Source organism: Delphinapterus leucas, chromosome 6, assembly GCF_059928025.1.
Source record: "Delphinapterus leucas isolate spDelLeu-1000000601 "Yukka" chromosome 6, BTC_Dleu_Yukka2, whole genome shotgun sequence".
NCBI classification, from domain to species: Eukaryota; Metazoa; Chordata; class Mammalia; order Artiodactyla; family Monodontidae; genus Delphinapterus; species Delphinapterus leucas.
Window position 1 is genome coordinate 104,777,384 of NC_143134.1, and position 15,371 is coordinate 104,792,754.

General features: G+C 45.5%; 1 protein-coding gene across 8 annotated transcripts in view; it reads left to right on the forward strand.

Moving 5' to 3' along the window:
- RGS3 (regulator of G protein signaling 3) overlaps positions 1–15,371 on the forward strand; it is a 127,837-nt gene that overhangs the window by 68,374 nt on the left and 44,092 nt on the right. For 3 of the 8 annotated variants that reach the window (XM_089913640.1, XM_022578975.3, XM_022578976.2), the window contains one exon: positions 706–13,954. The exons of the other annotated variants lie outside the window; for them this stretch is intronic. In XM_089913640.1, coding sequence (XP_089769766.1) covers positions 706–813 — 108 coding nt within the window. In that variant the 3' untranslated portion in view covers positions 814–13,954. Of the gene's footprint in view, positions 1–705; positions 13,955–15,371 lie in introns of those variants that run through there. 8 annotated transcript variants of the gene reach the window in all.

A 15,371-nucleotide genomic window follows, 5' to 3' on the forward strand; every position in this document is an offset into this window, starting at 1 on the left:
CATGCACAGCGCTGGCCTGGGCAATGGACCTTTCTCGGGGTGCACCCTGAGCTCAGTGCTGGGAATGCACGGGTGAATCTGTCATATTCTTTCCTTGGGGAATTGCGGTCCAGCGGTGGAGACCGATATGCCAACAGACGGTTCAAAAATAGACATAGCGAGTGATATGGGAGGCGTGAGCTCTTACTGCTCTGTGACCTCAGGTGAGGCACCGAGGCTCTCTGAGACTCAGGATTTTCATTAGTAAAGTAGATGGATGAACAGGGTTCTCGTGAGGATTAAACTCATGTAATGCGCTTAGCAAAGTGGCACACAAGAAGAACTCTGTGAATTATTATTATTATTAAAGTTATGTCTATATAGGAAGATTCATCTAGTGACCTTGTTTATTGAAGCTGAATGCTGCTGCTTTGAGCACATGTAACGACTGCTCCATGTCACTTCCTGGTAGCCACCTGCTGTATTCCTGGGACCAGGCAGGGAAACTGAGGCCTCCTGGGTGTGCTCTGGCTGTAAGACTTCTCCCAGGTGTGACACCACGGTGCGTGCCACCTCGTCATCTCCACTAGGGCGGCTAGAGATGGGGCCCTGGAGATGCCAGGGTCTATCTGAGCACCGTAGAAAGCAGCAGGGGCAGGTCCTGGAGTCAGGCAGCCCTGGCCCGAGTCGACAGCGAGCTAATTCCAGTTCTGTCTGGTTCCACAGAAACTGCACCCTTATGGCTCTCTCCAGCAGGAGATGGGGCCGGCCAACTCAACCAATGCTACCCAGGATAGAAGCTTTACCTCATCAGGACAGACTCTGATTGGCTGAGCAAACCCAAGGGCAGGACTCTGCTTCTGGCAACTTAACTCTTTCTTGGGCATCCCTTACCACACAGTAACCTCACCTCAACTGGACCCAAAACGGAGGACCAAGATGGTGGGCCTAGGGTCATCTGAAGGGAGTGGCCCCACGGGTGTGTGGACTGGCGTCAGAAGGACCACAGTGGTGTGAGAGGCCCTGTGGGCAGATGCAGACTGGCTCAGAAAGTCCCAAATGGAGAAGACCCAGAAGCTTATTCCCTACAAGGAAGAAGGAGGTGAAATAGCATCTGGGCTACCGGTGGTTCCAGCGCCTGCCTCAGGGGCAGCAGGAGAAGCTGGGAGAGGTCAGCCCTGATGGAGAACAATGCCGGGATCAGCTGCTGCCAGAAGACATCTCCACCCGTTCGCTCATTTTTCATCTGGACTCATGCGTTCATTCCTTCATCCATCAGATATTTTTAGGGCGTCTACTTTATGCCAGGTTCTGGGCTAGGAGCTGGAGATACTGTGGAGAATGAGAGGGACATGGTCTCTGCTCTTATCAAGGTTTCAGTCTTAGTGGGGGAGAGAGCATTACATAAACACCAACACACACACCACACACACACACACACACACACACACACACGGGATTACACACTGTGATCATCTATGAAGGAAAAGAAAGGATTCCTTTAAGAGAGAATATTATTAGACATTGCTGTGTGTGGGTGTGGGGTGGGAGAGGGGAAGAGCATAACCTTTAAGCCAAGAAAGGAGTTAGCCAGTCAAGGACTTTGGAAAGGGTTTTCCAGACAGATGGAGCAGCCTGCGAAGAGTACCCGAGATAGCAAGGAGCAGGACATGCTGGAGGAACGGAGCCTGGGCCGTTGGAGCTGGAGCTTAGTGAGGGGGAAGACCAAGTAGGTGGGGGCCAGATCGTACAGGGCTTTGGTCGTTAATGTATTGATTGCATTTGAGACACAGTGGGAAGCCATTGAAGGCTTTTGAGAAAGGGAGTCACAGAATCTCAGGGACATTTCTAGACGATGAGAGAACCCAAGGAGGGGCCCAAGTGGGTGTGAGGAGATCAGTTTTTTTTTAGCGGGGGCGTCCCTTCAGTCCTCCAGGTGATGGGTGATGGTGGCCCGTCCTGGATGATGTCTGGGGAGGCGGGTATGTGAATGCCCAGACCCTCGGGTAGGGGAGGCTCTGCGATGAGAAGAGAGAGTTTCCTGTCCCTCCACCACTCTCACCCTCATCCTCCACTGTGTCTCACTCTTTCAGTGGATGCACGTAAGGATGGGGCCTTCCTCACAGAGCCCCCTCCTGGTGAGGCCTGGGTAGGGGCCAGTGCTGAGCTCTGAGAATGTCCCTGGGAGTTGGGAGTTATGGGTGCTTCAGCTGGCCAAGGTGGTCAAGTTCACAGCCCCCCAGCCTCAGCAGGGGTGGCCTATGCTGTCCCTCCATCCTGTGAACACAGCCCTCTGGAAACTGACTGGGTTTGCTTTCTGCAGAGCTCCTGAGGGTCAGGGACTGGGGCTAAGTGAGGCTCAGCACACTTAGAGGAGGCCGTCCTGCCATGAGGCTGACAGAAGGCCTACATGGGGGCAGTGACTGGAGCGCAGCCTGCTCGCTGCCTGCTGTATCTTCCGGTGCGGCCCGGCGCTGGGCAGCTTTCACACCCTTCTCTAACTGCGCAGACATAGCTCACACACAAAGGGCATGTGTAGGATCAGGGTCATTTGCATAGAAAGGGGGTCAGAGAGGCTGGACTTCAGTTTAGAGAAGTCCCCTTGGAGCTTGGACACTCCGTGTTGTGTCTTTTAAGAGCTTCTCCGTGTCTTTAGCGAGGGGTCTTGTGCCCTGGTGAGTTTGCTCAGCTGCTTTGGCTACTTGACCCCTAAGAAGGGTGGCCCAGAAGAGAATTTGCCCCTTACCTCCCACGGATCACCCCTCCTCCCAGCCTAGGAAAGATCAGACACGTCGCATCAGTAATCTAACAGGGGATCAGCCCAATGCCCTGCCCAGCAGGGGAATAGCCTGGGCCTGAAGTGGGACAAGTGATCCGCAGTGTCTATCAGCCGAGACTCCGCCTGCAGGGTTAATTCTGAGCGGCTGAGCAGCTGAGTCTGCACAGACAGCAAGCTGCACCATGACTTCATTTGATTCCCTTACAGAATGACATTAAGGGGAGTGTGAGGCGCAGGAGAATTGCCCGTCTGGGAAGACAGCGAGCTTTTCTCTCCCGGACCTGGGGACCTACCTCTGTCCACCAGACAGGTGCAGAGGACGGGGGAGCTCTGGCAGCAGGGAAATGGAGACTCGGAACGCGGCACTTAGCCCTGGGGACAGCACTTTCCTCTGGCTTGTCCCAACAAGCTGCTGAGTGGAGCGGAAGCTCCCGTCAGGGTCCTAGACCTGGCTGGCTGCTGGGAAAGCAGACATCAGCTCCTGGAGGGCCCTGGACCCATCTTCCCAGTGACTGTTGTGAGCCACAGCGCCATTGCTGCTCTGCCTCTCAAATCGATGAGACAATTAATTTGGCTCCACGGGCTCGAGAAGATGAAATATGACCGGTGGCCACTGCTCCTCAGAGGCCCAGTCCATCCCAGACGTCCAGGATGATGAACACATCAAAATCGCATTTGAGAGTCATAATCACGGGAAACATGGCCGAGCCCCTCCCTCCACATAAATCACGCTAAGAAGCTCACACAATGGTCTCTTTCCTGATGGGCCAATTGTCTTGGTGTGTGTCTCGGGGCGAGCTGGGAGCATGGGAGCACAACCATTTATTGTTGAAAAGGCCATCTGTGCGATTTGAATACAATGTGATTCTTTAAGTTCCCCACACATCCTTTGATCCCATTTTTTTGTTTTCTTATTGTCTCAGGCTCTGGGTCTGTTGAAACTCCCAGTCTCTCCTGGAAGCAGTCATGCTCTGGTCTCTGCCGCCTGGGTCCTTTGGCCCTTTGGGAGTTGGAACCTGTCGGAAATAATGATGACATTTATTTATGTATGCCTCTTTTTTTTTTTTTATTCTTTAGTTTAAATTCTTTTTTCATAAATTCTGCCACCAAAGCCTGAATTTCTCATACACGGCACCAAGAGCGTTCTGCAGATTGAAGGTGTGGGCAATTTCACAATGTGGGAGGGCTGCCCACAGCGAGAGCATGGGCTTCAGAGGTGGCAACTGGGATCCCCAGGCATTATCTCCCTTAGACCTCCCAGCAGCCTTGTTCTACGGATGGAAGGAACTAAGACTCAGAGAAGTTAAGTGATTTATCCAAGGTCACATAACTGGTAAGAGACCGAGCTAGTCCTCAAGCCAAGGCCTTGCAACCTAATCCATTGCTCTTTCCAAATGAAAGGTTTGCCTCTTAGGAGTGGAAGTAAGAGAAATCAATCATCTCCTCCAGGAAGAGCCAGGAGGAAGATATCCTGCATGCAGAAATCGTGGCCCTTTAAGCTCTAGAGGGGATGCTTTAGGACTAATAAAAATGAGATGCCTTATGCTCTACACAGTGGAGAATAAACTTCGAGTTCATATGGCCCAGGGGTGGCCCAGGCTGACAAGATGAATAGCTTCACACAAGATTTAAGAGGTCTGATGTGAAAGACAAGGTGGAAGTCCTGAAGACAGGCTCTCAGCAGCACTGGGATGGTGGGGTTACCCCATCCCCCTTTTGAGTCTGGCATTCATGAGGACCAGCAGCACAATCTTGGGGTACCTGGCCCCAATGAACAGCGGCCGAAGGCAGAAAGGGATGGCTCAGGTTCAGGCCCAGATGCACTGTGCATGAGTACAGGAAGGAGGCCTTTGACCTCTGCCCTGTTGAGGGTGAGGAGAGAGCCTACTCCAGCTTTTGGGCCCAGATTTTGCCAGTTGACTGACTTGGAATCTCAACCCTAAGTAACTGGGTGTCAAATGGACTAGATTTCAGATATTCTCCACCCGCCGCCACCCCCCCCAACCCCCCCACCCCCGCCAAAAACCTGTTTTCCAGTCTCTACAGCTCTCTGCCCTCCCCTCCTCGCTGCCCGTCTGGCTGCGGAGAGACTGCCTTCTTCCCACCTTCCTCTTGGCCTCAGTCATCTTGCTATCTTTTTTTGTTCTTAAGGAAGATAGCACAACCTTACCCTCTATCTTGTCTTGACCTCATCTTTCTTCAAGCCTTTCTCTGTATAGGGCCACTGTCCTCCAAACTGTTCCCAGATCCTTGGTTTAAGAGTAGAATAATAACAGTAGGTAATTTATAAGTGAGCGCTTAGGCCATGAACCTGGAGCAATGCCAGGCTCTTCACCTACATTGTCTCTTTAATCCTCACTACAGCTTCGTGAGGTTCTTTGTGGTCCTTACACATTTACTCTCATTATACCCAATTGATACAGGTAAGGACGCTGAGTCTTTGAGAAGAAACTTGCCCAAGGTCACACAGCCAGTGGGTGGCTTGGATTGGAACCTGGGTGCCCAGCTCCAGAGCACTGGCTTTGGATTGCTCTGCTCTCCTACTTTTCAGCAGTCACAGACCATCCAAGCTGGGAGGGGTGGGGAAGCTGAGCAGTCACACTTCCCGCTCCAAGACCATCGTGGGAGGCCATGGTCCCAGCCTGCTTCTTAAGGCTCACCCTCTGCCCTCCTGCTTTGTGCCCACAGCTCGGCCGTATTGGATTATTTTCCTTCTCTGAATTCCCCACGCATGTTCGTGTTTAGGCTGTTTCTTCTGCCTGATGTCGCCTGCCCTCCTCTGCTGTTCCTGACACATACAGTCCTCAGCCTTCAAGCCTCCCCTGAGACACCTTTCTCAGACGTGTGTCAGAAGCCACTGCTTCCCCCTCTGTATTCCACAGTGTTTTGTTCATCTTTAGCACAGTGAGTTAGGCAGATATGTCTCACCTGCAAGACCGTGAGCTCCTTGGGAGCCAGTGGAGGTCAAAGTTTATTTATTTCTGATTCTGTTACTGCCTGGTCCTTGGTAGGTGCTCAGTAGATGTTGTAGAATTGGATTGGGCCATGCAGTTCAAGCCTCTCACGTTTTGGAATCTAGACGAGGAAACTGAGGCTCAAAAAGGGGAAGTGACCTGGCCAGGTTCATGGGACAAGGAAGTGGCAGAGCCAGGGCTAGAACGCAGGTCTCCTGCCTTTCTTGGCTCAGAGCTTTTTCCATTGCACCTCGGCTTTGTAAGACCAGAGCCTGGATCCCCACTTGGTCTTAAGCAATCTAATCTGGCCAGACTCACTTCAGGGTTATAGATGCCACCATATCCACACTGACTTCTGGGCATCCTCAGAGGGAAGGAGACCCTTCTGAGACCCAGAACTGCTCCTATGGTTCTCTTCCCTGGGTTTGTGGAGCTCCCTTCTCACTGAGCTCCTTGCCTTCAGAGAAAAGCAGAGTAGGATTCTGAAGATCTTGGTTCAAATACTGATTTTGCTTGTAATTCACTGAGGGACTTTGGGCAAATTACTTCACTTCTCTGATCATTTGTTTCTTTACCAAGAAAAATGAGGGAGTTGAATTTAGGTGATCTCCAGGAGTCATCTTCAAAGCCTCAGGACTCTAATAACAGGTTAAAAGAAAAAAGAAATCAGACATTTTGGTCTTCACATTGAAACAAGAGTGTATGTGTGTGAATATATGCAAGTGTTGTACGTGGTTAATATTCATCATGTACTTGAGACAAATAAGTATACGTATGAACCTTATACAGGAAGGGGTCCTCATCACAGGCACTCGGATTGTAAGCACAGCCCTGCTTCCTCCCAGCCAAGTGTACCTCCTTCAGGCTCCCCCGCCCAGGGAAAATGGCAAGGAGCTTTCAAACCTAGAATCTTCCCCTGGCCCTTCTTTTTTCCTGCTCACTGGACTCTTGTTTTAACTTCACATATACAGGTATACACATAGGTTCTTTAATCGGACTCCTGGTCTATGGCATAAAGCTAACTTTCAATGGAAGTAGTGAGAATCTGTGTGCAGTGCCTTTAGTTTCCAGTGTGGTCAGAAGTCTCCTTCAGACTCTTCCCCAGAAGTTGCCACAGACTTTTTCATTGCCTTTAATGTATATCTTCTTTTGCTCAAACACTACTCAGGGTAAATTTTCTAAAACAGTGTCTTTTAAACGTTAGTCGTTTTCCATTTTGGTTAAATTCTATCACAATATAGGTTTCTGCTGTTTCTCCTCGTGGGAGAAAATTAAGTGTTCAGTAGGCTAGCCTAGGAAGCTGACCACCATTTATAACACAATTTTCAATGGGAAAATGCATTCTGAGACCCATCATCAACTCTCAGATGATTTGGGAATACAGCTCAACACACACCACAAAGCAGAGAATATAATATTTGTTTCACGAGTGACTAGAATTTTGATAGAACCACAGAATCTTTGAGTGTGGAACTGAAAAGCCTCCTCCCTCCCTCACCAGGATCAATCGATTAACAAGCTGATTTGTAGAAACCAAGACCAAGAGAGGGGCAAGAACTTGGCCAGGGGCACATAATTGGTGCTAGTGCTGGAACTAGGACCCCGCGCTCAGCGCTCTCCTTCAGCGGCCTTTGAAGAGTCTGCCAGGTTGGGGACGGGGCAGGGTACAGACTGTCCTAGAGACACTTGTCATCTCACTTGGCTGTGTTGTCATTAGGAAAAGTAAGTCATCACTTTGGGCTGTCTAATGGAAATAGTGAGAAATAGCCCTGCTAATGGTGTGGGGAGAGGTTGTCTGGTCGGCTGGCTTGTCTATAAATTCCCCACGCGTTCTTGCTGGAGCAGAATGAATGGGGCTGCTGTGTTTTACCTGGAGCTCTGAGCAGGGCAGGGCTGGCGGAGACGCTCCCAGTTCTAAAAATAGTAGTGGGATTGGAGCTGAGGGGAAGAGGAAGGGGCTCCTTCGGGAGCTGGGTGGGACGCCTCACCCCCTTCCTCTTCCTGCCGGGCCCTCTGTGAGGAAGCGGCATCGATTCAGAGAATTTAGATCTGGGAGGGTCCTGGAGCCACCAGCCGTCACGGCCCCTCCTCACACAGAAGAGGAGACCCTGGAGGCCCGCAGTGGGGAAAGGACTGGCCAGCCGTCCCCAGCCCAGGGGGAAGGTCCCAGATGGCAGGCTGTTTTCCTCCTGCTTTTAGCAAGGCGGCAGCAGGCCAGGCGAGGTTTTCTCTCCCTACCACTGGGAGCCCACAGGGCCTGGGAACTCCTGGGGCCGGATGTGGTTAGGCTTCCTGAATGTCGCCCAGCAGGCGAGGAGTCCCTGGCTAGTCTGCCCTGAGCCCTGACCTCAGCCAACTGGCCTGCCAGCGCCACGCCTTCCCCTTGCCGTTGTCCCCACCCTTGCTGATTTGTCCTTCTGTCGCCCCCTAGACTGTCTGCAGGGAGGGAGGACAAGGGCCCGCACAGAACCAGCCTGCAGGACAAGAGGGCCTAGTGGCTTGGGACCTTTCTCTGCCCATCCCCAGGAACAAGCAGGGGCAGCTAAGGTAGAGGCAGGGGCCTGATTCAGAGGTAGGCAGGCCAGGGGCCAAATCCCAGCTCTGCTTCTCACTAGCTGTGGGATTACTGGCACGTTACCTAGCCTCTGTCAAATGAGACAAGGACATCTCTCTCACAGGGTTCTCCTCAGGAGTAAGGGGAATGGTCTGTGCAAAGTGCCTGGTATGTAGTAGGTACAGACAGCCCTCCGTATCTGCGGGTTCCGCTTCCACAGATTTAACCAACCGCAGATAGGAAAAAAAAAAAACATTCCAGAAAGTTCCAAAAAGCAAAACTTGAATTTGCTGAGCTGGTGACTATTTACATAGTATTTCCGTCGTACAACTATTTACATGACATTTACATTGTATTAGTATTATAGGTAATCTAGAGATGATTTAAAGTATATGGGAGGGATGTGTGTAGGTTCTATGCAAATACTATGCCATTTCATATAAGTGACTTGAGCATCCCTGGATTTTGGTATCTGCCGGAGGTCCTGGAACCACCCACATCCCAGCACACAGGATACCAAGGGACGACTGTGCTTAGTGGCAGCTGTTATTGCTAGATCAAGTGTGAACATGTGCTTGACTCTGCAGCCCCCTTCCTTGGCCCTCCACCCATGAGGGCATGGCAGGTGTGGGGTTTTTTGTTTTTTTGAATGCAGTTGACTTTTGTTGTATTGTTACAAAAGTAATTCATGTTTATTATGAAGAAAACATTTAGTACAGTTGAAACAGGAGAAGGAAATGTTCACCCTTCATCCCAACACCCAGAGATAACCACTGTTAACATTTTGGGGCGTATCCTGTCAGGTATTTGTTTATACACACATATACGTTTGTGTGTATAAACAAATTGCAAATTTGGGGTTGCCCATGCACACAGTTTTCTGAGTTGCTTTTTTCCATTTAACAATGTAGTGTATCCACGTTTCCATGTCAATAAATGTGCTTCTACAACATCATTTTTAGTGCCTATAGAGTATTTCATTGTGTAGATGAAACAGGTTTTATTTTTAAAAACCTCCAGTAGGTCAACATTTAGGTTGTTGACAATATTTCATTGTTACAAAAACCTGAGATAAAAAATCTTTATAGCTATATCCCCAGCATCCAGTGTACATCTTTGACCCACCACAAATACTTGTTGATAAATGAATGTTTTGTTAGAATCAATTCCTGCTACTAGAATTTCCAGATGAAAGGGTATATATTTGTAAAAAAGGCTCTTGATACCTATTGCCAAATTACTCTCCAGAATGATTGTACCAATTTATAATCCCAGTTAAGATTGACCAATTCATCCTGCTTTGCCCCAGACTCTCCCTTTTTAACATGACAAATCTTGCTTCCTGGGAAACCCCTCAGTCCCAAGCAAATTGATACAGTCTGGGTAAGAGAGCATTTCCCCACACACTCACCAACACTGTGCATTGTTACATTTTTTAGTAGGTTCATTTCTTTGAGTACTAGAGATGTTGGATGTTTACATGCCTTTCAGTTATTTACGTTACCTCTTTTGTGAGTAGCTTGTTCAGATCTTTTGTCCATTTTTCTGTTGGGCTGTTTATAGTTTATTAATTCACAAGAGCTCTTTATAAAATAAGGATATTTGTATATTAACCTTTTATTTTTTTAAACTATAGATGTTTCTGATTTATAGGTAGTCATATCTGTAAATTGCTTTGGTGGCAGCTTTATTGAAGTATTATTCACAAATCATACAATTTATCTGTTTAAAGTGTACAACTCAATGGTCTTTTAGTATATTTACGGACTTGTGCAGCCATCACCACAGTCAATTTTAGAACATTTTCATTATTTCCAAAAGAAACCGTACCCTTTAGCTATCACCCACCCATTCCCCCATCTCCTCCAGACCTACACAACCACTAATCCACTTTCTGTCTCTATAGATTTGTTCTAGACGTTTCCTATAAATGGAATCATGTAATATTAAGTCTTTTGTGACTGGCTTCCTTCACTTAGCATGAGGTTTTCAAGGTTTATCCATGTTGCAGCATGTATCAGGACCTTATTCCTCTTATGGTGGAAAAATATTCCATTGTATGGCTATACCACATTTTATTTATTCAGTCATCTGTTGATGAATCTTTGGGTTGTTTCCACCTTTGGACTATTATGAATAATGCTGCCATAAATGTTTGTGTACAGGTTTTTGTGTGGACGTATGTTTTCATTTCTTTTGAGTATATACATAGGAGTAGAATTCCTGGATCAAATGGTAACTCTTTTTAACTTTCTGAGGAGCTGCTAGAATCTTTTCCAAAGTAGCTTCATGATTTTACCTTCCCACCATCAGCGTACAAGTATTCCGATTTCTCCACATTCTCTCTAACACTTGTTATTTTCCTGTTTTTTTAAAATCATAGCCATCCTAGTGGTTGTGAAATAGCATCTCATGGTGGTTTTGAATTGTGTTTTTCTGATGACTAATATCATATTTATAAATTTAAAAAAATATTATTTTGCCTTTAGTGTTGTGGTATCCACCCCAGGGTTATACAATATTCACTTCCCCCCACACCTTGAACTTTATGGTTTTATTTTTCAACTTTTAACATTTAGTCTATCTGGAATTTACTTTGGTATATGGTATGAGCAAAAATGCTTTTCATTCTTTCCAAACAGTTATTTGCTCCAGTGCTTTTACATTATGTTAGGATAAGTATCCTCTCATTACTCTTTTTAAAAAAGAATCCTTTTCTCACATATTTGTTCTTTTATTTTTTTTAACATCTTTATTGGAGTATAATTGCTTTACGTTGGTGTCTTAGTTTCTGCTTTATAACAGAGTGAATCAGTTATACGTCTACGTATGTCCCCATATCTCTTCCTTCTTGTATCTCCCACAAAGCACCGAGCTCATCTCCCTGTGCTATGCAGCTGCTTCCCACTAGCTGTCTATTTTACGTTTGGTAGTGTATATATGTCCATGCCTCTCTTTCGCTTTGTCACAGCTTACCCTTCCCCCTCCCCATATTCTCAGGTCCATTCTCTAGTAGGTCTGTGTCTTTATTCCTGTCTTACCCCTAGGTTCTTCATGACATTTTTTTAAAAAAATTCCTTATATATGTGTTAGTATACGGTATTTGTCTTTCTCTTTCTGACTTACTTCACTCTGTATGACAGACTCTAGGTCTATCCACCTCATTACAAATAGCTCAATTTCGTTTCCTTTTATGGCTGAGTAATATTCCATTGTATACATGTGCCACATCTTTATCCATTCATCCGATGATGGACACTTAGGTTGTTTCCATCTCCAGGCTATTGTAAATAGAGCTGCAATGAACATTTTGGTACATGACTCTTTTTGAATTATGGTTTTCTCAGGGTATATACCCAGTAGTGGGATTGCTGGGTCATATGGTAGTTCTATTTGTAGTTTTTTAAGGAACCTCCATACTGTTCTCCGTAGTGGCTGTACCAATTCACATTCCCACCAGCATTGCAAGAGGGTTCCCTTTTCTCCACACCCTGTCCAGCATTTATTGTTTGTAGATTTTTTGATGATGGCCATTCTGACTGGTGTGAGATGATATCTCATTGTAGTTTTGATTTGCATTTCTCTAATGATTAATGAATATTTGTTCTTTTAAATGCAATTCAATATAATTTTATTAAGTCCCCACCTCCTCCCTGCCTCTCCCCACCAAATCTCATTGAGATTTGCATTGTAATTACATTTAAAAATATACATCAAAAAGGGGAGTTTTGAAGTCTATACAACACTGTCTTCCCATCCAGCAACAGAATTATGTCTCTTCATTTATGCAAATCTTCTTTTAAGATTTCCGAAGTAAAGTTTTGAAAAAAAATTTCCATACTGGTCTTGCACATTTGTTGTTAAACTTATTTGAGGAAATTGAAAAATTTTATTTATATTACAAATGGGAATATTTATTTATTTGCATTACATATATTCCTTGATATACTTGTACAAAACTTGTACAAATATATCCTAAACATTGCTGAGCTGAATAAAATAAAGAAAATCTCCCATTCTCCAAGCCCTTTCCCCATTGATAGCCACTGCTGTAAGTTTGGTGTGTTCCTCCAAATATTTTTTCCATACACATAAACTTAGTATATCATATAAACCTTTCACATCAGTCTTAAAAGTTCTCCCTCTTTCTTTTTATTTAAAAAAAATTTTTAATTAATTTTTATTGGAGTATAGTTGATTTACAGTGTTGTGTTAGTTTCTGCTGTACAGCAAAGTGAATCAGTTATACATATACATCTATCCCCTCTTTTTTAGATTTCCTTCCCATTTAGGTCACCACAGAGCACTGAGTGGAGTTCCCTGAGCTATGCAGTAGGTTCTCATTAGTTATCTATTTTATACATAGTAGTGTATATATGTCAATCCCAGTCTCCCAGTTCATCCCACCCCCAACCGCCTTGGTATCCATAAGTTCTCTACATCTGTGTCTCTATTTCTGCTTTGCAAATAAGTTCATCTGTACCATTTTTCTAGGTTCCACATATAAGCAATAGTATATATGACATTTGTCTTCCTCTTTCTGACTTACTTCACCCTGTATGACAGTCTCTAGATCTATCCATATCTCTGCAAATGGCACTATTTCGTTCCTTTTTATGGCTGAGTAATATTCCATTGTATATATGTAGCACATCTTCTTTATCCATTCCTCTGTTGATGGACATTTAGGTTGCTTCCATGTCCTGGCTATTGTAAATAGTGCTGCAATGAACATTGGGGTGTATGTATCTTTTTGAATTATGTTTTTCTCTGGGTATATGACCAGGAGTGGGATTGCTGGGTCATATGGTAGTTGTATTTTTAGTGTTTTGAGGAACGTCTATACTGTTCTCCATAGTGGCTGTATATAATTATTTGATTATTAGTGAGGTTGGGCTTCTTTTTACATTTATTAGTCATTTATATTTCTTCTTCGGCTCTTCAGTTCATATCATTTGCCCAGTTTTCTACTGGGGCATTTGTTTTATTTGTAATATTAGAATATTAGCCATTTGCTTATTATGTAGGTTACAAATATTTTTTCCAGTTTATCATTTATCTTTTAACTTTATTTATAGTATCTTTTATCATTCAGAAGTTAACATTTTTTAATAATCAAATATTTTTGTAGTCAAGTCTGTTTTTTGAGGGTAGGGGGCTATACTTTCTGAGGCCTTTTCCTCTCCAAAATTATAACGAATATTCTTCTGTATACTTTTCCAGTACTTTTAACCTTTTATGTTTTACATTCATATTTATTTATTTATTTATTTGCGGTATGCGGGCCTCTCACTGTTGTGGCCTCTCCTGTTGTGGAGCACAGGCTCCAGAAGCGCAGGCTCAGCAGCCTTGGCTCACGGGCCTAGCCGTTCCGCGGCATGTGGGATCTTCCCGGACTGGGGCACGAACCCATATCCCCTGCATCGGCAGGCGGACTCTCAACCACTGCGCCACCAGGGAAGCCCTACATTCATATTTTTAATTCATCTGCACTTAATCTAGTGCCTGGTGTCAGATGGAACTCTCACTAATTTTTTCCCCAAGTGGTTGACCAATTTTTCCAAACCTATTTTTTTTTTTAATGAAACCTTCTTTCTTTCTTTCTTTCTTTCTTTCTTTCTCTCTCTCTCTCTCTCTCTCTCTCTCTCTCTCTCTCTCTCTCTCTCCCTCTCTCTCTCTCTCTCTCTCTCTCTCCCTCCCTCCCTCCCTCCCTCCCTCCCTCCCTCCCTCCCTCCCTCCCTCCCTCCCTCCCTTCCTTTCTTTCTTTCGTTCTTTGTTGGGTCTTCGTTTCTGTGCGAGGGCTTTCTCTAGTTGCAGCGAGTGGGGGCCACTCTTCATCGCAGTGCGTGGGCCTCTCACTGTCGCGGCCTCTCGTTGCGGAGCACAAGCCCCAGATGCACAGGCTTAGTAGTTGTGGCTCACGGGCCTAGTTGCTCCGCGGCATGTGGGATCTTCCCAGACCAGGGCTCGAACCCGTGTCGCCTGCATTGGCAGGCAGATTCTTAACCACTGCACCACCAGGGAAGCCCCAAACCTATTTTTTTGAGTTATCCTTCCTTTACTCATTTATCATAGACCAAATTTCCACACATTGGTGGGTTGATTTTTGAATTCGCTTGTTTCCCTCATTTATTCGTCTATTTCTACATCATACTGACACTTTATCACTGTAGCTTCATAATATGTTTTAGTAGTATTAAATATCCCAAGGCTAACTTCTCATTATTCTTCTGTAAAATTTCCTCTGAAGTTACACACCCTAATTCTAGTCTGCTGGTGATTTTACCCATATCTTTTTCACCAACGTATTTCAATATCAAGAATGACACCCCCAAAATCTACAAACAATAAATGCTGGAGAGGATGTGGAGAAAAGGGAACCCTCTTGCACTGTTGGTGGGAATGTAAATTGATACAGCCACTACGGAGAATAGTATGGAGGTTCCTTAAAAAACTAAAAATAGAACTACCATATGACCCAGCAATCCCACTGCTGGGCATATACCCTGAGAAAACCATAATTCGGAAAGAGTCATGTACCACAATGTTCATTGCAGCACTATTTACAATAGCCAGGACATGGAAGCAACCTAAGTGTCCATCGACAGACGAATGGATAAAGAAGATGTGGCACGTATATACAATGGAATATTACTCAGCCATAAAAAGAAACGAAACCGAGTTATTTGTAGTGAGGTGGATGGACCTAGAGTCAGTCATACAGAGTGAAGTAAGTCAGAAAGAGAAAAACAAATACCGTATGCTAACACATGTATATGGAATCTAAATAAAATAAAATAAAATAAAATGGTTCTGAAGAACCTAGGGGGCAAGACAGGAATAAAGACACAGACTTAGAGAATGGACTTGAGGATATGGGGAGGGGGAAGGGTAAGCTGGGACAAAGTGAGAGAGTGGCATGGACATATATACACTACCAGATGTAAAATAGATAGCTAGTGGGAAGCAGCCGCATAGCACAGGGAGATCAGCTCGGTGCTTTGTGACTGCCTGGAGGGGTGGAATAGGGAGGGTGGGAGGGAGACGCAAGAAGGAGGAGATATGGGGATATATGTTTATGTATAGCTGATTCACTTTGTTATAA